Source organism: Schistocerca nitens, chromosome 6 (assembly GCF_023898315.1).
Source record: "Schistocerca nitens isolate TAMUIC-IGC-003100 chromosome 6, iqSchNite1.1, whole genome shotgun sequence".
NCBI lineage: Eukaryota > Metazoa > Arthropoda > Insecta > Orthoptera > Acrididae > Schistocerca > Schistocerca nitens.
Genome location: NC_064619.1, coordinates 738,671,261 through 738,695,111, shown reverse-complemented (window position 1 = coordinate 738,695,111; position 23,851 = coordinate 738,671,261). Strand labels below are relative to the sequence as shown.

At 42.8% G+C, this 23,851-nt stretch overlaps 1 protein-coding gene across 1 annotated transcript in view; it reads right to left on the bottom strand.

Annotated features, from left to right (window-relative positions):
- Positions 1–23,851, bottom strand: part of LOC126262787 (trehalase-like) — a 361,100-nt gene that overhangs the window by 117,567 nt on the left and 219,682 nt on the right. The window contains exons 7-8 of the mRNA XM_049959608.1: positions 19,487–19,750; positions 19,239–19,383 (exon numbers count right to left, since the gene is read on the bottom strand). Of these exons, the coding sequence (XP_049815565.1) occupies positions 19,239–19,383; positions 19,487–19,750 (409 nt within the window). The remainder of the gene's footprint in view (positions 1–19,238; positions 19,384–19,486; positions 19,751–23,851) is intronic.

Genomic DNA, 23,851 nt, shown 5'->3' with positions numbered 1-23,851 from the left:
GAGATGGTTCTGGGGCTACAGGAGTTACCTTCTCTTGCCCCCTCCAGGCCATCTTCACCCTGCAGGCCCCAATCTTCATAAAAAATAAATTATCAGAGTTTCTTTTTTCGGATCACGAGTATGTTATTTACAAGCCCTCACTGCTTACAAATCCCATAAAAATTAAATCAATGAAACACACAAACAGTAGGAATCTTGGCAAGCCCTCACTGCTTACAAATCCCATAAAAATTATATCAATGAAACACACAAACAGTAGGAATCTTGGCACAATTTAGAGATATTGCAGATTTATTTTCTTTTGGCTACATTCTTAATGCCTGCCTACTTATAAGTAGGCAGTATACAAGGTGTTTCTGCATGGCAAGTGCAGTGTCAGTTGAAAAGAGCTGCATCTTCTTTGTTCATTAAAATAATGCTGTAATGAGAAAACAGTATTGAATGCATATCATGCGTACTTTCATTCTCATCTTAGATATGGGGTCACCTTCTGGGGAAACTGTAAAATAGCTAATAGCACTTTTAAACTACAAAAAAGGGCCATTAGAATCTTGTTTGGGTGCAAGCCTAGAGACTCTTGTAAACCCCTGTTTAAGAAATCTGGTATTCCCCCATTACCGTGTGTATACATTATGGAAACCCTTTGGTTCTTTAAATTAAATGTAATAGGCAAGGACCAGAGACTACAAAAAAACTGTGATATACATGAGCACTTTACCAGACAAAACAGAAACTTACATATGACTCAAATCAGCACAGCACTGTGCCAAAAAGGTACTTTTCACATGGGAGTTAAGCTTTATAACAAACTTCCTGAAAACATAAAAGCTATCACTGAGGTCAATACATTTGGAAAATCTCTAATGTCATATTTACAGCATCACTGCTTTTACTCCATTGAAGAATATTTAAATTTATGAAATGTGTTATATAAATACTTACGTGTAAAGTGTATTATTGTAAGCTTAAATATGTATGCCTTGAAATTACTTTCAGCCTGTATATTTATAACTTGACTTGTCCAATGTCTTATGCATAAGCTGCTATGTAGACAACAGGACCAATAAAATAAAATCTACAATCTACAATCTGTTGTGTAACTGGTAAGACCATATGACTGTGAAGAATTTTTATGTTACATTTATTACACTGTATTGTAAGCAAATTTGTTCTCAACCTGAAGGTTCATATGAAAACTGAAACACTTCATTGGACATAGTTTTATTAGAAATAGTATCTCATTGTCTTCCTCTGACTTATTCAGTCAGTTAAAGAAACTACATTCTAAGGTGAACTTTGAACCACCATGCAACTGGAATTTTTTCAGTAACAAATTGTTCCCAGTGGTGAAAGAATATGGTCAGTTAGGGTTCAAAACTTAGACCTCTGAAGTCTGATCACAGGGACATTCAAGACCAGGCCCATCTCTGGCAGCTGTGCATTACCTTGGTTTATCACATTCCCATCAGTGTAATATTTATTTGTCGTTGAAGACACATCCCCCCTCCCCCTCCCCACTGCCCCCCCCCCCCCATCCTGTGGGTCCAGGGTTAGAATAGGCCCGAGGTATTCCTGACTTATCATACAAGGCTACTAAAAGGAGTTTCACATGTTTCGGCCTTTATGTGGTGGTCCCCTGTAGGGTTTGACCTCCATCTTCAAACTTTTCCCGAAGAGCGAGTCAATTGGGGAAGGGTGCATTGTGACCATTGTGCATTGAGATCTTTAGCCCACTTTCTCACTGTTGCATTGCATTCCTGCTCATTCTCCATCTCTTGGGCGAGGACACATTCCTGGGTGCCTTTTCCACCATGCACTATGCAGTGTTGATTTCTGCATCGACGATGACCATGGACTTCTTTACACCTGATACCCAGCACGGTAGCCAGTCTGTCGTGGTGGAGCCACCATGTACACTGTTGGTTGTAGCGCCCTGACCACACAGGGATCACTCTGCTGATGCCTGCACCATTAACTCCTCATGTATGCCAAGGGGTAGATGCCCATCCCCCTGGGGCATCGGGACTCCCGGCAATGGCCATTCTGCCAGGTGGCCTTTGCTGTGGCTGGGTGGCGCCCGTGGGAAGGTCCCGTGGTCGGAGTGGGTGGCATCAGGGCGGATGACACGTGATGAAGCATAGTCCATCATCTCTTGCTGGTGGTGAAACACTAGCAGTATCTAAGCAATCATGAGCTCAATTCAACACACAGAAGTACGACCCCAAATCGTTCCCCTCCCTGGCCGCACCATGGGAGGAATATCAGGCTAAGGATGGCAGCGGATCTTATTCGCCCTGGCTCCTTGTATGTTTGAGAGCTGCTGGGGAATCATTCATGCCGATGAAGCCTCATTTTTTTGTTGAGCATTTAGAGGACAAGTTCAGGGAGGTGGAGGGTTTGTCAAAAATGAGATCTGGGTCAATCATGATCAAAACAGCATTCTCTGCCCAGTCACGGGAGTCACTAGCTTGTGTAAAGCTTGGGGATATTTTTGTAACCATCACACCCCTAAAGAGCTTAAATATGGTCCAGGGTATCATATTTCACAAAGACCTGGAGAGATATGTGGAGAGATGTACATTTCGTCTGGCGTGTCCACTGGGGTCGAAGGGAAATCAGGTTCCAATCGGTGCCTGCATCTTGGCCTTTGAGGGTGATACATTGCCCAAGAAGGTCAAGGTGATGGTCTACCGGTGTGATGAAAAGCCCTGTATCCCTCACCCGATGCGGTGCTTTAAGTGCTGGAAGTTCAGCCATATGTCTTCCCTCTGTACTTCCAGCATCACATGCCAAGAAAGTGGATGCCCATCACATCCCAATACTCCATGTGCCCTGCCTCCTATCTGTGTCAACTGCGGAGAGCACCATTCACCTTGCTCGTCTGACTGCAGGATTCTCCAGAAAGATAGGAAAAACATGGAGTATAAGATCCTGGACCGACTGACCTACACTGACGCTAAGAGAAAATTTGAACACCTGCATCCTGTGTGTATGGCATTGTCTTATTCTGCCGCTACAACAGTTTTGGCACCACCAGCTCCGTGAACCCAGGTCACCTCTCTGAGCCAGAAGACTACACCTGCCCCCTTGATGGTGGGGGGCATTTCCCTCCCTGTTGCTCCTGCACCACCTACTTTGGGAGCAACACCCCCCCCCCCCCCCTCTCACCCAACCATCGGGGACATCCATCCCCACTTCTAAGCCAGAGAAGCGTAAGTCTTCTTCGGCTTCTCTCACTAGGAAGGGGGCCCTTGTGTCACTCCCTTCCTAGGTTTCTTCTAGTGGGAAAGACAACACCCGCCAGTGGCTGAAGAGCTCAAAAGCAGCTTGTCATAGGGCTTCACGCTCATCCTCAGTCCCGGAGACTGAGCCAGTGAAGTCCTCCAAGCCAGGGAAACCCAAGGAGCAGCAAGAGAAATCCAAAAAGAAAACCCATAAGACCAAGGAAATTGCAGTGGCACCCACACCATCGCTACTTACAAGCTCTGTGGTTGAGCATAGGGTGGAGATTGTGGCGTTTGCTGAGGACCTAGATCTCTCCAGACCCTCAGACACAATGGATATAGACTACTCAGGCAATAAATCGGTGGCAGCAGGTGACTCTGGGGGGTGAACTGCCTCATTGAATGTTCCATGCCTTCCCAGTCTCACGATGTCATCCTCCAGTGGAATTGCGGCAGGTTTTTCCACCACCTGGCTGAGCTACAGCACCTGTTAAGCTTTACACCTGCTATCTGCATTGCCCTCCAGGAAACCTGGTACCCGGCAACGCAGACCCCTGCCCTCTGTGGCTATAAGGGATATTACAGGAACCATAGCGACTATAATTGAGTGTCATGAGTGTCAGATGGAGTTTGCGTTTATGTCCTAAACTCGGTCTGTAGTGAACATGTGCCCCTTCAAACCCCTCTTGAAGCAGTGGCTGTCAGAATAAGGATGACACAGGAAATAACTGTCTGCAATGTATATCTTCCTCCAGATGGCGCAGTATCCCTGAATGTATTAGCTGCACTGATTGATCAACTCCCTAAACCTTTCCTACTTCTGGGAGATTTTAACGCCAATAACCCCTTGTGGGGTGGCACCCTGATTACTGGCTAAGGCAGAGATGTCGAAACTTTACCGTGTCTGTTCGACCTCTGCCTCTTAAATACTGGGGCTGCCACACATTTCAGTGTGGCTCATGGTAGTTACTCGGCCATTGATTTATCAATTTGCAGCCCAGGATTTCTCCCATCTATCTACTGGAGAGCACATGACGATCTGTGTGGTAGTGACCACTTTCCCACCTTCCTGTCACTGCCCCAGCATCACACACATGGATGCCTGCCCAGATGGGCTTTGAACAAGGCGGACTGGGGAACTTTCACCTCTACTGTCACCGCTGAATCTCCCCCACATGGTAACGTCAGTGTGATGGTTGAGCAGGTTACTAGCACAATTGTTTCTGAGGCAGAAAATGCGACCCCTCACTCTTTAGGGTGCCCAAGACGTAAGACAGTCCCTTGGTGGTCGCCGGAAGTCGATGAAGCAATTAAAGAGCGTCAGCGAGCTCTACAGCAGCATAAGCGGCACCCTTCTCTGGAACACCTCATAGCCTTTAAACAGCTCAGTGCCCGTGTTCGTACCTTATCAAGAAACGGAAGAAGGAGTGTTGAGAGAGATATGTCTCCACCATGGGGTGCCACACGTCAGCTTCCCAAGTCTGGGCAAAGATCAAATGTCTTTTCGTGTACCAGATCCCAACAGCTGTCCCTGGTGTTACCATAAATGGGGGGTTATGTACCGATGCAAACGCGATTGCCGAGCACTTTTCTGAGCACTTTGCTCGAGCCTCTGCGTCGAAGAATTACCCACCAGCCTTTCGCACACTCAAACAGCAGCTGGAAGGGAACTTCCTATCATTCACTGCAGGCTGCAGTTAATCTTATAACGCCCCATTTACAGAGTGGGAGCTCCTCACTGCCCTTGCACATTGCACCATCACAGCTCCTGGGCCTGACTGCATCTACAGCCAGATGATTAAACGTCTCTCATCTGACTAGAAGCAACATCTTCTCGTCATCTTCAACTGGATCTGGTGCAATGGTGTCTTTCCATCGCAGTGGCGGGTGAGCTCCATCATTCCTGTGCTCAAACCCGGTAAAAACCCACTTGCTGTGGATAGCTATTGGCCCATCAGCCTCACCAATGTTCTTTGTAAGCTGCTGGAACGTATGGTATGTCGGCAGTTGGATTGGGTCCTGGAGTCATGTGGCTTGCTGGCTCCATGTCAGGGCGGCTTCGCCAGGACCGCTCTACCACAGATAATCTTGTGTCCATCGAGTCTGCCCTCCGAACAGCCTTTTCCAGATGGCAACACCTGACTGCTGTCTTTTTTTACTTATGTAAAGCATACAACACGACTTCGCGACATCACATCCTTGCCACATTGTATGAATGGGGTCTCTGGGGACCACTCCCAATTTGTATCCAAAACTTCCTTTTGCTCCATATTTTCCAAGTTGGTGACTTCCATAGTTCCATCCATATCCAGGAGAATGGCATCCTGCAGGGCTCTGCATTGTGTGTCTCTCTATTTTTAGTGGCCATTAACGGTCTAGCAGCAGCTGTTTGGCCCTCTGTCTCATCTCTGTATGCAGACGACTTCTGCATTTTGTACTGCTGCTCCAGTATTGTTGAGCGGTGCTTCCAGGGAGCCATCCACAAGGCGCAGTCATGGGCTCTTGCCCACGGCTTCCAGTTTTCAGCCACAAAGTCGTGGTTCATGCACTTCTGTCGGCGTCGTACTGTTCATCTGGAACCTGCACTTTACCTTAATGACAATGCACTCACTGTAGTGGAGACATATCAGTTCCTAGGACTGATTTTTGACGCTCGATTGACTTGGCTCCCTCATCTTCATCAGCTTAAGCAGAAGTGCTGGCAGCACTTCAATGCTCTCTGTTGCCTGAGCAGCACCATTTGGGGTGCAGATCGCTCTACGCTGCTGCAGCTCTACGGAGCCCTTGTCCAATCCTGAATTGACTATGGGAATGGCGTTTATGGTTCGGCAGCACTTTCAGCATTGCATTTACTTGACCCTGTGCACCACTGTGGGGTTCGATTAGCAACAGGAGCTTTTAGGACGAGTCCGGTGACCAGTGTACTGGTGGAGGCTGGTGTCCCTCCACTGCAGATCAGACAAGCGCAACTGCTCGCCAGCTACACACCACACATTCATAGCTCCCCTGAGCATCCGAATTACCGTCTCCTTTTCCCGCCTGTGGCAGTTCATCTCCCACATCGGCAGCCCAGATCAGGGCTAACGATTGCAGTTCGCGTGCGGTCCCTTCTCTCCGAACTGGAGTCCTTCCCTTTAGCACCTCTACTTGCGGTCCTTTCACGTATGCTTCCATGGTGTACGCCTCGGCTGCAGCTTGGTCTGCACCTTTTGCGTGGCCCTAAGGACTCAGTTAACGCTGCTGCTCTCCGCTGTCGTTTCCTCTTGATTCTTGACGTGTTCCAGAGCTCTAAAGTGGTTTACATCGATGGCTCAATGGCTGATGGTCATGTAGGCTTCGCATATGTTCATGGAGGATATATTGAGCCAGCTGGCTGCAGTGTTTTCACTGGAGAGCTGGCGGCCATATCTCATGCTCTTGAGTACACCCGTTCATGCCCTGGCGAGTCATTTCTCCTGTGTACCGACTCACTGAGCAGCCTACAAGCTATCACCCAGTGCTACCATTGCCACCTTCTGGTAGCATCCATTCAGGAGTCCATCTATGCCCTGGAACAGTACGCCATTCCGTGTGTTTGTGTGGACCCCAGGACACATCGGAATCCCCGGCATAGAACTTGCTGACAGGCTGGCCAAACAGGCGATGCAGAAACCGCTTCCGGAGATAGGCATCTCTGAAGCTGACCTGCGTTCTGTCTTACACTGCAGGGTTTTCTGGCTTTGGGAAACGGAATGGCATAACAGCACGCACAACAAACTGCATGTCATTAAGGAGACTATGAATGTGTAAAAGTCTTCCATGCAGGCCTCTCGCAGGGAATCAGTTGCCCTTTGCTGGCTCCGCATTGGCCATACATGGCTAACGCATGGTTACCTACTCCGTCGTCAGGACCCACCTCAGTGTCGCTGTGGCTCCCAAATGACAGTCGTCCACTTCTTGCTGGACTGCCCACTTTTAGCTGCTCTGCAGCAGACTTTTAACTTTCCCAGCACCCTGCCTTCAGCGTTGGGAAACAATGCCTCCGCAGCAGCTTTAGTTTTAAGTTTTATCCGCGAGAGTGGGTTTTATACTTCTATGTAGGTTTTAGCGCATGTCCTTTGTCCCTCTGTGTCCTCCACCCTAGTGCTTTTAGGGTGGAGGTTTTAATTTATTTCAGAGTGGCTGGCTTTCCCTTTTTATTCTCATGGTTGGCCAGACACTGTAATCAGCTTTCATGTTTTACTCTCTTCTGTTTCTAGCATCTCTCTGTTGTTTTCTTGTCCTCTTTCTTTCTTGTCCTTTTAGTGTTTGTTGCCTTCCCTTCATTCTTGTGGCTTTTCCTTTCATTCCATTTTGTGTTGTATGTATTGTCCATTTTATTCTCACACTTGTGGCATTGTTTTATTAGGAACAAGGGACCAATGACCTCATAGTTTGGTCCCTTCTCCAACCTTTAAACCAACCAACAACACCCACACGCCACATTGTTGACTGCCCACTTATGGGATATGGGAGCAGTTAAGTCACTAGGGACTTCTGCTAAGAATGACTCTTTTGAAACTAAGATTATAAATATTAATTTAAAAGCAAACACTCAAGATGTAGTTTTTAGTTATCTCTTTGTGATATTTTGCACAAACACTGTAATGGATGCTGGTGGGTCATAACAGGCTAACAATTTTCAGTGCAGAATTGCATGTGTCTTATAGACCATGAAGCACATAAGGAGCAGCTGACTGCTGAAAGAATTTGCTCATACTTTCTGACTCCCTCGTTGCCCTCTGCAAATGCACCCAGCAGAGGCAATGGCCCAGATGAATCAGAACTTCCTTTTTTGTGCTACAAAAGTTAGCAAAAGAAATGTCATTTTACTGGTTACCAAGGCACTTCAGGATCTGAGGCACTGTGGAAGCTGATACAGTAGCCAAGGAAAGTGTGACACCTCACTTCAAGGTACTGCCTCTCAGTTGATAGAGGAGATAATGCTCCAATGGAAGACCCCCCAGGGGGTCCACAACTCTTTTGTGAGTATGTACTTGGTTACCATGTGGCTCCAACCTTTGTGGCATTACTTCCTTTCTGTGCTGCAAGCTTACACTTGCACTATCCCATCCCCCTCTGCCTCTCCATTGGATGGTTTTCATGGTGCAGATCCTGCTTGGACCTGGTTTACAATTGGGAATTGAGCTTCCAATTCTGGCATATTCTACAACTTTTCATTAAATAAGCACATGGTCCCCATTGTTGGGTTTGACCTACCACCAATTTTCATAATTCTCCAGATGTGTGAATTGTGCAGGAGAGGGTGGGGTGGGGCGAGGGGGGGACAAGGGGGGGGGGGTTGTCCCAATGTGGTGTATGCTCCAGCTTTGTGCCTTTCCATCTTTGACCTTTGCACCCTCCCCTTTAATAAGGTAATACACCCAAAACCCAGCACAATAGCCATCTTGTTGTGGACAGATCATCAAGTACCTGCACGATGGTAGCCCCCTGACTGTGCAGGGATCACACTGTTAGTGCCTGAGCTGAACACACTCCACATATGCCAAGGAGTGTGTGCCTGTTGTGCCTGGGGCACGGGGACTTCAAGCAATGGGTTACTGGCCAGGTAGCCATTGCTAAGCCTGGGTGGCATGTATGGGGAGAGCCGGTTCTGACTGGGTAGCAATATAGCGGATGAGTCGCAAATGAAGCAGATGAAGTTATCTCCATCTGGTGGCCATATATATGACCCCAGCAGTCTCCATCAAAAAGACAATCCTCTATTAATGGAGAGAGATACAACCCTAAAATGTTCCCTTTCCTCACTATGCCATGGGAAGAACATAGGGCTACATGGCAAGCAGAGCAATACTCCCCACAATACTTGGTTTGTACAAAGACTGATGATGATTTCTTCTTGGCCACAAAGCCCTTATTCTTTGTGGAGTACTTAGGAGGCAAGTTTGGGGAAGTGGCAGCCATCTCTAAAATGAAGAGTGGGTCGATTTGGATCAAAATGGCATCTCATGCCCAGTCACAGGCTTGCTTGTAACAAATTGGGTGACATACCAGTGACTGTCACTCCTCATAACTGTCTAAATTTGGTTCAAGGCATCATTTTCCACAGAGACCTGCCCTTACAATCTGATGATGAGCTACGCACCAACTTGGAGTGACAGGGTGTACACTTTGTCCATCATGTACATGGGGGCCAAAGGACAATAGGGTCAGTACAAGCGCCTTCACCTTGGCCTTTGAGGGCAATGGTATACTGATGCGATGTCAAACTGTATGTTCTGCCCACTCCCCTCCTGTGCTTAAAGTGCCTGAAATTCGGGCAGATGTCTTTGCATTGCAACACTGGCCACATCAGTAGAGATTGTGGACGAGCACTACATGTGAATGTTTCTTGTTCCCCTCCACACCATTCCCCTCCACTGGGTTGCACTGTTTTCTAGAGAGAGAAGAAAATACAAGAATACAAGACTTTGGGTAAACTCACGTGCTAAGAGGCCAAGAAGTAATACAAGAAATAGCACCCAGCATGTAAAACAATGTCATATGTTACAGCTAAGACGATGCCGCACACTTTGGTGATGGTACTCTCGCCCATTACACTTCCTAGAGTAGATCCTGAGGTGCCGCTCAACCGTACCTGCTCCCTTGATGGTTGGGGGATCCCTTCTTGCTGCTTCACCTACACCTACTTTAGGATTGTTGGCCTTCCAGACATTGGTGCCCACCTCCCAGCTGGAGACAAATCACCTCTCTCTGGCTTCTCCTTGCTGTGAAGGGAGGGCTTCGTGATCATCATCTTTACTTGAAACTGAGTCAAGGAAGCCCTTGCAATCATTGAAATCCTCTAAGGAGAGGAAAGACAAGAAAAAGGACATTCCGGTGATCCCCATGCCACCAGATCCCACATGTGGCTGAGGCGGAGATTCTGGCACCCGACAGGCCCCAGTTAACACCACACAATGGAACCTTTTTTTTTTCCCAACCATTTGGCTAAGCTACATCTTTTAAACACTTCCCCTGCCTTCGGCATTGCTCTTCAGGAGACTTGGTTTCTGTAATGTTGACCCCAGCCCTTTGTGGATACTGGGGACGTTATAAGAATTGTGCTGCCTATGACAGGGTCAGGGGAATTTTCATGTATGTTCTAGACACTACACTTACTACACTTCAGTGTGGCCCACAGAATTTTCTCAACTATTGATCTTTCCATTTGCAGCCCGTGTGTTCTCTCATCCATCCACTGGAGATTCTGGTTGTGACCACTTCCAGATCTTCCTGTCCCTCTCTCTGTGTCACTCCCCTCGATGCCTGCCCGGGTGGGCTCTCAGCAGTGCTGACTGGGGTGCTTTGTCACTGGGGTTGACCTCGGTTCCACACTGCATGGAGATAATGATGAGTCAGTCCAGAATATATACAGCTATTCTTTTGGCTGTTGGTTTGGGGATCCCCTCTTCCTCAGGCCCATCCTGATAGAATGTAGTACCCTAGTAATCATCAGAAATTACAGAGGCCATTAGAGATCAGAGTTGGGATCTCCAATGCCATATGCAGCACCCATCAGTGGAGCACCACAGCACTCTCGATCAGTGTTACCCTTGCCATACCTTGGTCATTACCATTCAGGACTCTTGAGGTTGGTATTCCAGAAACAGACTTCTGGTTGGTATTAAGCTGTCAAGTTCTGGGTACCCGGAATATGGCATGGCTAACTGATTATGCCAAACTAACAATGGTTGATAAAGGAGATTACAACTCTGTGGAGGTCCCCTCCATGCAGGCCTCTCGCAAAGACTCTACTGCCCTTTTACAGCTCCACATTGGCCGTACTTGGTTGACTCATGGTCTCTCCTCTACAGCAAGGACTTATCCCACTGTCACTGTTTCTCCTGTTTGATGGTGGTACACATTTTGCTGGACTGTCCTAACCTAGCCACGCAGTGGTGAACTCATCTCACTGACTTGCTACTCCTGGTGTTAAGGGATGATGCCTCCGTGGCTGACTCAGTTTTATTCATGAAGGGGACTTCCAGTACTCTCTTTAGGGGAGGGCCACTTAATCTTATCAGCCCATTGAGGGATTGGCAGAACATTCTGTAGCTCTCACTGCCTAGGCCAGGCTGTGGCTGTCTGGGTTTAGTGGTCCAGCCTGGTCCTCATGCTACTTGCTATTTTACTCTTCTTCCTCCCTCTTGGATAGTCTGTTACACTTGTTCATCTTTTGTCGCTGTGTGCTTCTCTTGTCCTGTCCGTGTTGCTAGTCTTTCGTAGTCAGTCTTGGAGTGGAGTATCTCTGGTAAGTGGTAAGGGCTGGAAGTTGTATATCCTCTCATTGCAATATGCTTTCATGGGCTTCCAATTGCTCCCTAGATGGGGCACCTTGCATGCCTTTCATCATCTGTCTCCCTTTCGTCTTTTTGTCACTGATCTCACCTTTGTTGACCTTTTGTAGACCTCGGGGTTTTCTTCCCCAGGGTTTTGTGTGGTAGGCTATCTCTCTTCTACAGTCACGTAGACCTGTCTGTTCAAGGAAAGAGGGACTGATGACCTAGTAGTTTGGTCCCTTCAATCATTCAACTGACCAACAATCAATGGGAGAATGATTTCCTGTCAGCAATGGACAAAAAACTATATTCATTGAAAGCACCTCTTCAACTATGGTATTATTTCTGCTAGCTGTAGAGATAGGATGAAATGGCGATGACCTGTCTTTGAATAGGGCATTTTTCTCTGACTTGTGTGTGTGTGTGTTTGTGTGTTTGTGTCAAGAGGGTAGCAGTAAATTTTAAGTGGGCATGTTCTATATTATTTGGCAATGTGACATGTGGATATGTGATACACTATTGAAAATAGTTATTTAGAATATTTTAGTGAGATTTAGAGTATCTGTTTCATCCATTCTGCCTTGGTGATCAACAAGACAGCTACCTGTAGTAGTATTTTACTATCTCCATTACCAAGTTCTGTTATTTTATGTAGGATCTTAGGAAATGTATAATGGGAATTGTGAAGGTAACTAGTCACTGTGCAGCTGAGGCATTAGCAGTTGACAAGCGCACAAATGCAATGGACATAACTAGTAAGACTTGGGTCCATGTTCTTTCTTAGAGTTAAAAAATAAAAATCATCCAGACTTGGGTGAGAGGTTATGTTATGTGGAGTGGTCTTTAAGAAGAGGGAGAAGGGAGGAGGGAGGGATGAAGAAAAGGGAGAATGGCTCCAAGCAGGAAGAAGCAGCAAGAGAACAGGGTAGAAATGAAGCACCGATGAGTGTGACCTGGTACATGCTAGAAAAGTACAGCAGAGTCCCGCTTATCCAAACCCCGGTAATCCTAACGTTTGGTTAATCCAACCATGAAAAATGTTAGTCTAAGTATGAAAAATTGTGCGGTAAACTGCTGTACATACACATTATTTCAATTTACACAGTACAGTAAACATGTATTAGAAAAATTGGCAAGAAAACATTAGGTTGAAATGATGCATAACATTGAAAGAAAAGCTGTCAAACTTACTAAAATACAGCGGACATTTTATCCCTACATTTTAGATGACAAAAGCTCAGTCATTGTTTCTTGGCTTAATGAAGACAGTCTGTTTTATGATGCATAGTAGTGCCATTGTCTCATAAACATCAAATCAGCATGTGTACCACTGAACTGTTGCTCCAAATAACATAGCGTGAAGTCAAGGGCTTCTGCTGCATCACTGTATGGCACCAGCTCTCCTTTGTCTCTTTCAGGCTCACTGTCACTTCTATCACAACAGTCCACTTCTTCCTGGTTTTGAGTCACAGCAGCAACTAAATCCGCATCAGTAAGGTTCTCCACACATGCCCCATCCACTGCCATCCACTCATCTACATCTCCTTCACTAGCTTCTTCACAACCAGGGATAATCTGTATCATTTGTAGTAGATTTTCCCCTTCATTTTCAACTAGGTTGTCCTGAAATTTAAAAGATGTCCACAGTTTTCTCCATGATTTTCTCAGAGTATTTTCTGAAATATTCTGCCATGCCTCAGCGGCCCAATAAACAACAGCCTTCACGTTGGTCTTTTTTATTTTGTCCACTAAAGGAATGCTATCATCTTGGATCAGCATTGTTAAAAATTGTTTTCTGTAAATCAGTTTTAATGTTTGCAGTACGCCCTGGTCCATCGGCTGTAGAAGTGGTGTTACATTCGGCGGCAAAAACTTTGCCACAATTTCTCCATCACATAATTCCTCAGTGCTGGGGTGAGATGGTGTGTTACCAATGAAAAGGATTGCACTGGGAGACAAATGATTTTCCTTAGAAAACTGTCAAACAGAGGGAGCAAACTGGCTATGAAACCATTCTTTGAACAGCTTACCATCCATCCCTGCTTTTTTATGGTTGCGATAAGATATGGGCAGGGACTTCATGTTCCAGTTTTTGAAAGCTCTGGGCCTAACACATTTTGTTGATCAGCATTAAAGGCAGCTTGTGATTACCAGCAGCATTGCTGCACGCTAATGAAGTCACACGATTTTTGCACATTTTAAAACCAGGAGTGTGATCTTCTGCTTTTGATGCCAGGCTTTATGTTGGCAATGCCCTAAAATTAATGCCTGTCTTGTCAGTGTTATAAATTTGTTGGGGAGAATACTTTCCCTCTCTTACTATTTTTTCAAACTCACCCAAGTATTCCTTCACTGCATCACGGTCAGAGGAAAACTTCTCTCCAGTAATTGTTAGCTGACAGATTCCATGATGTTTTTTGAATCTGTACAATCAATTCGTGCTTACACTAAAAGACTCATCACCATTCATTTTCTTCAGGCAAATGGCATTCTCCTGAACCAGTGCTCCGCTCAAAGGAGTTCCCCTTTCTCTTTTCTGCGTAAACCAAACAAAAGAGCTTCATCCACTTTGTTGTACTGTGACTGTTTCAAAGTCTGCCAAATTTTGAGTGTGTTTCTCAAAGACGTTGCACAGGAGTGTTCAAGCTTCACTCGGTTCTTCTTCCAATCACAAATGGTTGCTTTACCAACACCCAGTTCTGTTGCCAGTTTAGATACATTTTCACCATTGTCTATCCACTTCAAAGCACTCAGTTTTTCATTGAGAGTTAACGTTGTATGTTTCGGTTTACTCATGACGAAAATACATACACCACTACACCTGAACAAATACAATACAACTCTTATGCATGCCAGCAATCGATAACTAACATAACCAAGCACTTTGAGAGCCAACTGGCAGTGCACTGACCTCAGACACTACAAAGGTCGCAACAATGCACAACTACAAGGGCAGGGAGTGAGAGTGAGCTATTGTTCTCAAACTTGTTCCCATTTGTTATCATGGCGTACCTACTTATCTGCTTAATATACTTCAGTCTAGAAACTCATCACCGTAATTCCAGCTAATCTGAACAAATCAGTACTCTGAACAAGGTCCGGTCCCTGTTAGTTCGGACATGACAAAGTTGTGGAATGGGTAGGGGAGGGGGGGAATAAAAGAGTACAAGAAAGGAAGAGGATGACTGTAGAGAGGACAGTGTGAGTGTAGGTTAATAGAAGCACTGGGAAAGAAGTAAAGGTTGGTGTGGGACAGGGGATATAGAAGTCTGAATCCATGATTGTGGGTTAAGAAGATATGTTGTAAGGACAACTCCTGTGTACATTCTGGAAACATCCCCCAGGCTGTGGGTAAGCCATGTATCCGCAATATCCTTTCTTCTAGGAGTGCTAGTTCTGCAAGGTTCGCAGAAGAGCTGTGAACCTTGGAAGGTAGGAGATGAGGCACTGTCAGAATAGAAGCTGCGAGGATGGGTCGTGAGTCATGCTTGTGTTGCTACACAAACCAGATGAAATGCACTATGAAGCATTCACTGGATCAATTCAGAGAAGCTGGTGTTGGTGAGGAAGTGTCCAGATGGCGTGGGTTTTGAAGCAGGCATTGAAGTTACGCAAGTTGGTACTCAGTGGCCTGCTCTGCCACTGAACGGTCGATCTCTCCTCGGTGGTAGCCATGCATTCTGATGGACAACTGGTTGGTGCTCATTCTCACCTAAAAGACTGTGTAGATGTTACAGCTGAATTGTTATTTTCACAAGTGGTCTTGGTTCTCCTTGGGGTAAGGTATGGCTGTCATGGCACTGGGCACTGCAATAGAGGGTGCTGTGTGGATACACAGGACAAGTCTTCCACCTGTTGTAGATTGGCTGAGTTGGAGAGGTGCGAAGGGTTCTGGCAAACATGGTTGGCTATATCTGGCATATTCCAGAGCTGAATAAGCTAAGTGTGAAATTCAACTAGTTTGTGGTAGCAAACATTGCAGCTTATATTCTGAACCAATACTGCCGTAATGAAATACTCAATTCTTAAACAACCAACCAATTTTTAAAAAAGAAACCTACAAGATAATGCAGCGCATATATAACTTTCTTTTTTTTTCAGGATTGCTTCACGTGGCAGGTACACCGAGTTATCAGTTTGTGAGTAAAGCTCTGTGGAATTGAATATAACTATTATTATAGTGAATTAGTTTGTAGCGAGTAAGAGCAAGTAGTGTGTGCTAAATTTATTATGGCTTTCATTGCTACATTAGTGCCATGTGAATATATATGTGTGTGTGTGTGTGTGTGTGTGTGTGTGTGTGTGTGTGTGTGTGTGTGTGTGTGTGTGTGTGTGTTACTGGCAAACAAAAACAAGATGATCATAAGGAGAGCAACACAAGAGGTGTTCAACAAATTCTAAAGTAATCTTTTGCCTGCTGATATGATGAGGAATGTAAGAAGTCTTCGTTTTCAGTTAAGATGGTAAATGTAAGAAAGTCAGTCACACAGTGGTGATACTGAAACACAGGATGACACTGTGAAGAACAAAATGCTGACCTGCGCCTTCCAAAATAGTTTCACTGCAAAAGGTAATGCTAGTTCATCCTATCAATTGTTCTGTGATTTCCAAAATAACCGATATTGATATCAATAATTCAGAAAAGATATTTGGACAGATGCAGATGATTATACATCTTTAACATTTATGTACATCTGTCGTAGAATTATGGGACATCTTACATGGTCACACATTACAAACTCAAGTCTCTTTCACAGGAATCAACAGTTACTTTGTGAAACTCAGTTTGCTTTGTTTTTCTGTGAAATCCATGTGGCTGCATATAGCAGGGTAACAGTCCCTGCTCATATGTCGATGCTGTGTTCCTTGACTTCCAGTTGGTGTTTCATACAGTCCCACACGAATGCCTGATGAACAATATCAGAGTGCTGAACCAGCTTTGTGACTGGCTTGAGCACTTCCTCATACATAAAACTTGGCACATGTTCTTAATGGTGAGAAACCAATAGATGTGAAAGCAACTTTTGACATACTACAAGAATGTCACTGTTTAGACAGACAGAGGCAGCTGGGGCAGGCCATCTCAGATATATGAAGTAGTATATATACCAAGCTGAGATTATGTCAGAGATGTGGTGAATTTTCTGATCTACACTAGTAGTATTTAATATTGATAGCTTTCAAATTGTGACAGTGACTTTTTCCTTTCTTTATTGAATTGTATCTGTTTTTCTCCAACATTGAAAAGAGCCCCTGAAGAATACTAACATGAATCAATCTCCCTCAAACAGTACCAAGATAACAGTGCCCCAAACCACTGTCTCGCCATCTGGACAAGAGATCCCTCAAACCTCTGCCTTTCTGTACAAAATTTAAGCAAACAAGTAGCTCGAGTACAGCTACGAGTTTACTGTTATGTGTGAATGGTGGCCTTTAACACTGATGCAGGCTGTAGACAAATTATGGGCAGACAATACTGTGTATTGAATTTCATCTGGGTTTACTGAAGCTTACATCCATAGTATATGTCATTTCATGTCTCTGAGAGTCACCTACCTTTCCTTGTAGAATTTTTGTTTTAATTTTCCCTCACAGATAAAAGCCCAGACATATTAAACCTGGTGAGAGTGCAAGCAAAATCATGTTTTCGAAACAACTGAACTGACAGTCTCAAACTGGTTTGCAAAGAAAGTTTAACTATTTGTGTGGGATAGGTGTGATATCTGTCACATTGATTTGAAATGGATTGCCCTACATTCAGTGGGATGTTTTCTGACAACTGCATCAACATATCTTTTAGGAACTGTAGATGTGTTTCAGTATTTAGAATCCCATCAGTAAAATAGGAACCAGTGATGGTTGCTATTCCTGAAATTCTGGTACCATGCATTGACTTACCAAGTCATTCGACACCCACTTTTTTCAGTCATTGTGGATTGTCCACTCCCAAGTAATCATACAGTGAACTATGCTTTGAGCACAGTTTGTAAATGATGATTTGTGTGTAAACAAAGTCACACATAGAAACATGGACCACTTAGTAATTTTTGTAGACACTATTCAGATAACTGTACCCAGTGTTGAAAGTCATTGCCATGCAGCTGTTGATTGAGTAGCAAAATATGGAATGGATAAATGTGTAGAATATTCCTACTAGCATGTTCGAGTTGCCCATAATTACACGTAGAATCTATACTATTGCTGCTAAAATCTAGGTTTCATTTCTCTACTTAGTTATGTTATGTTTTGTTGGTGTATTTTAAGCTTCACACTTTCAATTTTTATTACATTTGCAATGACAGGCCACGAGGCCTCGACACAGTCAGATCATCTCTCTGCATACGACTGTGCCACTGTTCTAACAGTTTGGCAATGCTCACCGTAAACAAAAACCCAATCCACTTTTTCAGCTGAAGAATTTGATGAGCAAGTTGTCTGATTGAGCACATCAGTCAGTACACTATAGCTGCAGCAAAGTCCATGTGTAAACACAGGAACTGCACCTGATTTACACATCTGCTTACATTTGGTACAGCAGATAGACAATTCTGTGATCTCTTCTTCCAATGGCTGGACGGTGGTTTAAGGTACCCTAGTTCTACACATTATGTTGTTGAAGTCCTCACTGAAGGCTCTTTCTAATGCAACAGAAAAATAGTGTGTAGGCCCATTAAAAACAAAAACAAAGAACAATATTAAATCACGGTGCTATAATTCAGCAGCTATAGATGTTACAAATTATGTACGCATGCCAGAAAATTCGACTATAGCTTAGTGGAAACTGCAGCTCTATATGTTTACACATTCTGGACATATCTAGGGTGCCCAGCCTTAGCTGCTTCAGCCTGTGCAAACTATCCTGCAGATAACAATAGAAGTTCCAGGGTGCCCGCCATGAAGTATCATAGTCAGAAAATTGTAGTGAAATGCAGGAAGACACTCAGAAGTTTGGTGCCAGTCATTATAGGAGTTGATATTTGACCCTCAACATCAATAAATATGATGTATTGTCCATAAAAAGAGGCAAAACTCTATTGTTGTTACATGATTGCCTGTCAAGCAATGGATCCAGTAACAATGGTAAAATACCGGTATATTTGAGTATGTGTCAAAAGTGACCTTACATGAAATGACTATACAAAACTTTGTAAAATGCAGATGCCTGAGAGATTCTTTGGAAGAACCACAAAGAAACTTAATTCACCACTTTAATAGGTAATAAAAAAAGACCTCTTTTAACCAATTCTTGAGTACTGCTCACCATTCAGCATTACTTCTCAGAAAGGTTTTTAGAAGACATAGAAAAAATCCTTACTGCTGGTTTATACAGTACATGCGGAAACATTGTGGAGATGCTCATCTAACTCCACTCACAAATGTTACATAGGAGACATTGTGCAACAAGAAGAAGTGCTAAAACTGTCAGATGGCATGTTGCAAGAGGATCCCAGGAACAAAGTTATCTTGTGAGATGAGCACGATTACAGAAATTAATGTTCATGCAGAGGCTTACCAGCTGTTTTTCTTCTAACACATCATTTGTGAATCAAACAGGAAAAAGGGGTATGTGGAGCACCCTCACCCATGTCTGTGAGCTGACTTGGGTGCTATAGATATAACTGCAGATGCACATGTACAACTTAGACTTAAAGATATGTCTTTTAGATATGGCCTTATATGACTTCATTGAAACCTTAACATTACTTTTGCTTACTTTGGTATTGTGGCAGGTCAGGTACAGTGAGATTCTGTCCATATTCATTTAACAGCTCAAGGATACCCCCATTTGTCCATCCAAACCCAGGTTGAACTACATATTCTCCTCCATTTCCAAATTCTCCAGGTTTTTCAGCATCATACTGGAATGAAATATTATGTTACAATCAGCTAAATAAGTACTCCGAGATGTAATACTCTTATTATTTTGTGACTGGAAGAAGGAATGAAACAAAGAAAACCAACCTTTTCAAACATATTATTGTAGCGTATATAGCCAGTATATGTTGCATGTATCCATATTTGTGCCAGCTCAAATGCAAACTCAGTGGCCTCTCTTACACCAGTCTTCTGCAGACCCATGATTAAAATGTTTTCAAGTGGAGGCCAAACATTTGGGAAGTCCCACTGCTCACCAGTGAGAATCAAGGATGCTGGGGCCCCTCCAAGATAATTTTCAATGTTGTTGTCTTTTAGGTAAGATACAATACCACGTATTTCCTTTTTAGACTGAAATACAAAGTACATATTGAATGGAGCATGTACAATAAACAGTTGAGATAGGAAGAGAATGGAAGCTTTTGATATGTGGTGCTACAGAAGAATGCTGAAGATTAGATGAGTAGGTCACACAACCAATTAGGAGGTACTGAGTAGAATTGAGGAGAAGAGGAATTTGTGGCACAACTTGACTAAAAGAAGGGATTGGATGGTAGGACACATTCTGAGGCATCAAGGGATCACCAATTTAGTATTGGAGGGAAGTGTGGAGGGTAAAAATTGTAGAGGGAGACCAAGAGATGAATACATTAAGCAGATTCAGAAGGATGAAGGTTGCAATAGTTACTCGGAAATGAAGAGGCTTGCACAGGATAGAGTAGCATGGAGAGCTGCATCAAACCAGTCTTTGGACTAAAGACCACAACAACAACAACAACATCAAGTGAAGATTTTTCTATTTTATTGGTGTAATGACATTTTGATGTTTTGTTAGCTGCACTTACAGTGGTGAATGCCAGAACTGTAATTAAATATATCATATATTAATGCAGTAAATTTACTACTGCAACATGTAATTTTTAATACTGAATGTAACCATTAATGGATTCCAAGACAGTCACATTAGTTTTCAAAACAGAAATCACATTTTATTCTGCAATAGAAGAACATTGTCCAGTGTTCAATAAATATGCATATCCACAGAAATTGTATTACTGTTTGAAAAATCTGCAACTAGTGTTATAAACAGTCCATTGGGATTCTGACTGAAATAGTTAATGGGAATACATTTTTTTAAAAGAATAACATATTTCAGGTTCCGGTCACATAAATGTGTTTCAGTGAGATGGTAAGTCTTGTATGCATGGGAAAGCATTTGTGACTGACTTGTACAAGCATTGCATCACTGCTGAAAAATGTGAAACCAATGTTCTGTGTAATCTATTGTTGCAAGTTACAAAAATAAGCAGTTTTTAAAAATTAGAACAGTCATCTATTGTCACTTAACATGATATTAACTCACTGTAAGCTACAGTGTTGTAATGGAGGCTTTTACACGTTTTATGATTTAAAAATAGTTGGAGTGCCTTTGGTATTTGGGGATTCTTCTTATTCCATAGACATAGTTTCAAATCTTGATTCAGAGGCTTAGCAGCATCTGCTACAGATAATACGAATTTTGCGTTCATAAAAGTTTTGAAGAGGAGGCCTCACTACAAGTATCAGGATTAGATTTGCAGCAGTATTAAAAGGAACTCTTTCATTTAGGGAGGTTTGCAGTTGGTAGATGACAATACATTTAAGTGGCCAAGTTTTTCTAGGAAGCAATTCTTAACAAACCAATTCCTCTGCAATCTAAGGGATGAGCTAAACTTAAACGAAATATTACAGCAAGTATAGTATAAAGATGGGCATTATGATTATTAAGTGCAGAATAGGCACGAAGAAAAAGTGGCTAGAAATGTATTAGACCATAGTGGGTTGAATCCAGAGGATTTCCCCAGTTTTAGAGTGTAACAAATGAAAGCATGGGATAGTTTTGTAAATGAAGTGAAGTGACGTGGCACTTGTGTGCAGTGGTCAGATGGACACTAATTTTTATCTTATTTCCAATATGTTTAACTAGTAACATGTAGCACTTACTTAAAAATTTCAAAATCTTTTCTAGACCAAATTTTAATTAACTTTATTATTCAGATTCTCATTTTAAATATTCTGATTACATTTGTGTAATTAATTTTCATTAGGATCCTGTTAATTAAAAGTTACAGTTGACTGAAGTTAGAACTATAGTTAGAGAGACGTGAAACAGTGTGAGGTAATCGTTAAATTTGTGAAAAGTTATCTACACCAGTTGAAAGTGACTCATTTCGACTTAAGAGGAAAGTATTGTAAATTATCAAAAACTAATTATCTTCTGAACTAATAAAACAATTTACACAAGTGGTTTTGTATTAACCACTGTTATATTCCAGAGTTTTGTTACCTTAGCTTTTCTGTACCATCTGACATAGAACAATAATTAACTCACTAATTAATAATGTCATGTAATTTGCTATGGCTCTCATTTATATAAGCAAGAAGATTCATGTTGGTGTAAGGATAATAGCTCCATATATATTTCCAAATTTCTGACTTGCACAATTTTATAAATCAAAATCATATTAATTCTTATAGTTCGTCAAAAACAGTAAATTCCAACATGTACATTTGTCAAAGTATAATCTACCTTTCAGAATATAAAGGTGTGCTGTAAAGTAATACCTCAGAATGTTTTATTCTGTTCTCATATTGGTTGAGGTATTACATGTCATGTATTTTATTTGGTCAACTTTCCCACTTCACTTATGCAGCCCACTGTTATTACAGGGCTCCAAATTGTAGCGTGTAATGTGGTGGTGTGTAACATAACTATACCAGCACTTGAGATACCCTCATAAAACTGAAAGCATGAATTCAAAGAGTTTGTCCACACATGGAACACCCTCTCCTTCAGCATGAGTATGCCAGACCACTCATAAGTGCTGTAACATCAGCAACAATAGAACATCTCGGGTTCACTGTCATCGGTCATCCTCCATACAGTCATGACATGGCCCCATCTGATTTTCATCTGTTTCCAAAACTTAAAGACCACCTTCAAGGACTTTGCTTGACAGTGATGAAGTGGTGCAAAAAGGGGAGGGGGAAGGTGAGGGTGTTTTGTGTGTGTGTGTGTGTGTGTGTGTGTGTGTGTGTGTGTGTGTGTGTGTGTGTGTCTGTCAATGAAGTCAAACTTTCTACAGTGACAGTATCAACAAGCTAGTCTCTCATTGGCAGAAATGTGTTCATTGCCAGGATGATTATGTTGAGAAAGAAATATGTAGACATGAATAATAAAGATGTAGAATCTTAATAAAGTTTATTTTATTTAAAGCGCTTTAACAATTTTCACTTAATTTAAAGGCATTCTTTTCAGCACACCCACTTAACAGTTTTAGACCATCTTAGTCATGAAATAGTTAGCCCGCAGTTGTAAAACTTAAGAGTAATAACTATACTGGATGTGCTTGTGTTGTCCGACTCACATTTTTATGACATAATCTGCATGCAAGAATACATGCTCTGGTCAGTGTGGAACTCGAGAACTTTAATGTGTTAAAACTTTTGTGTAATTACAGTCTCTGTAAGTAATGAACATTGTGACTGAACTGTATTGTGATTAAAAAATGCTGTGGAGGGTTATTGTTATTGAAGCAAGTTATTGTTGAACACAGTGGTGTAGACTGAGTTGAATGGACCGCAGAAGCACAATATTTGATGAACCAAGAAAGTGCTGTAGTAAATCCAAACTGTGTTGTTTTAGATAAATGTGAACTGTTTAGTTTGGGCCGTAATTGAAAACTTCACCACTGTCATGGCATGGGTTGGCCTGGATAATTGCAGGAAGGATTGTTTGTAGTGTATAAGCTGGTCACCATGATTAAACACTGAATTTCTTATGAAGTATAATGTGTGCATTAATGTCATCAAACTTAACAGAGTTACATATATCAATGAACAAACAACATCCCACACTCAGTTAGATTTCAGGTTTGCAGTCATCAAGATTGGTGCTACTGGAGAGAGAAAGGCAAGTTCTGCTGCAACTTGACCTCATGAATTCCTTTTTTTAACAGTTTCCACCTTTGACTTAATGATTATTATCCATTATTAGCCAATTTTGGCTTTTATATGATTTTCAAGATGTAGTTAATGTGCATGAGCACAAGCCACCAAGCCATTAATATACAGCGGACAATCATGAGGCTTACGGCATGTACTCATGTATACAGTCTGTATAAAAATGATTTAAAAGTCATAGCCGAAACAAGAAAACTGCCCAGCGCAAGTCGGCCGTATCATATTGCACAACTGGCAATCATCTGTTCTATTCTAACTGGTAATAACACCAGCAACTGAGTGTGGATTAAGGTGCTATTCTCGTTCATGTCCCCATAAAGACTCCAGTCCAGCATATGTGGGTGTGTGATGCCTTAATCATTTTTTCAGCAAAAGTGAATGTACAGTAAATATTTTCTCTGAAAATGACACAAAACATAAAGCTTTGGAGATTCTCTCTTGTGCTCTGCT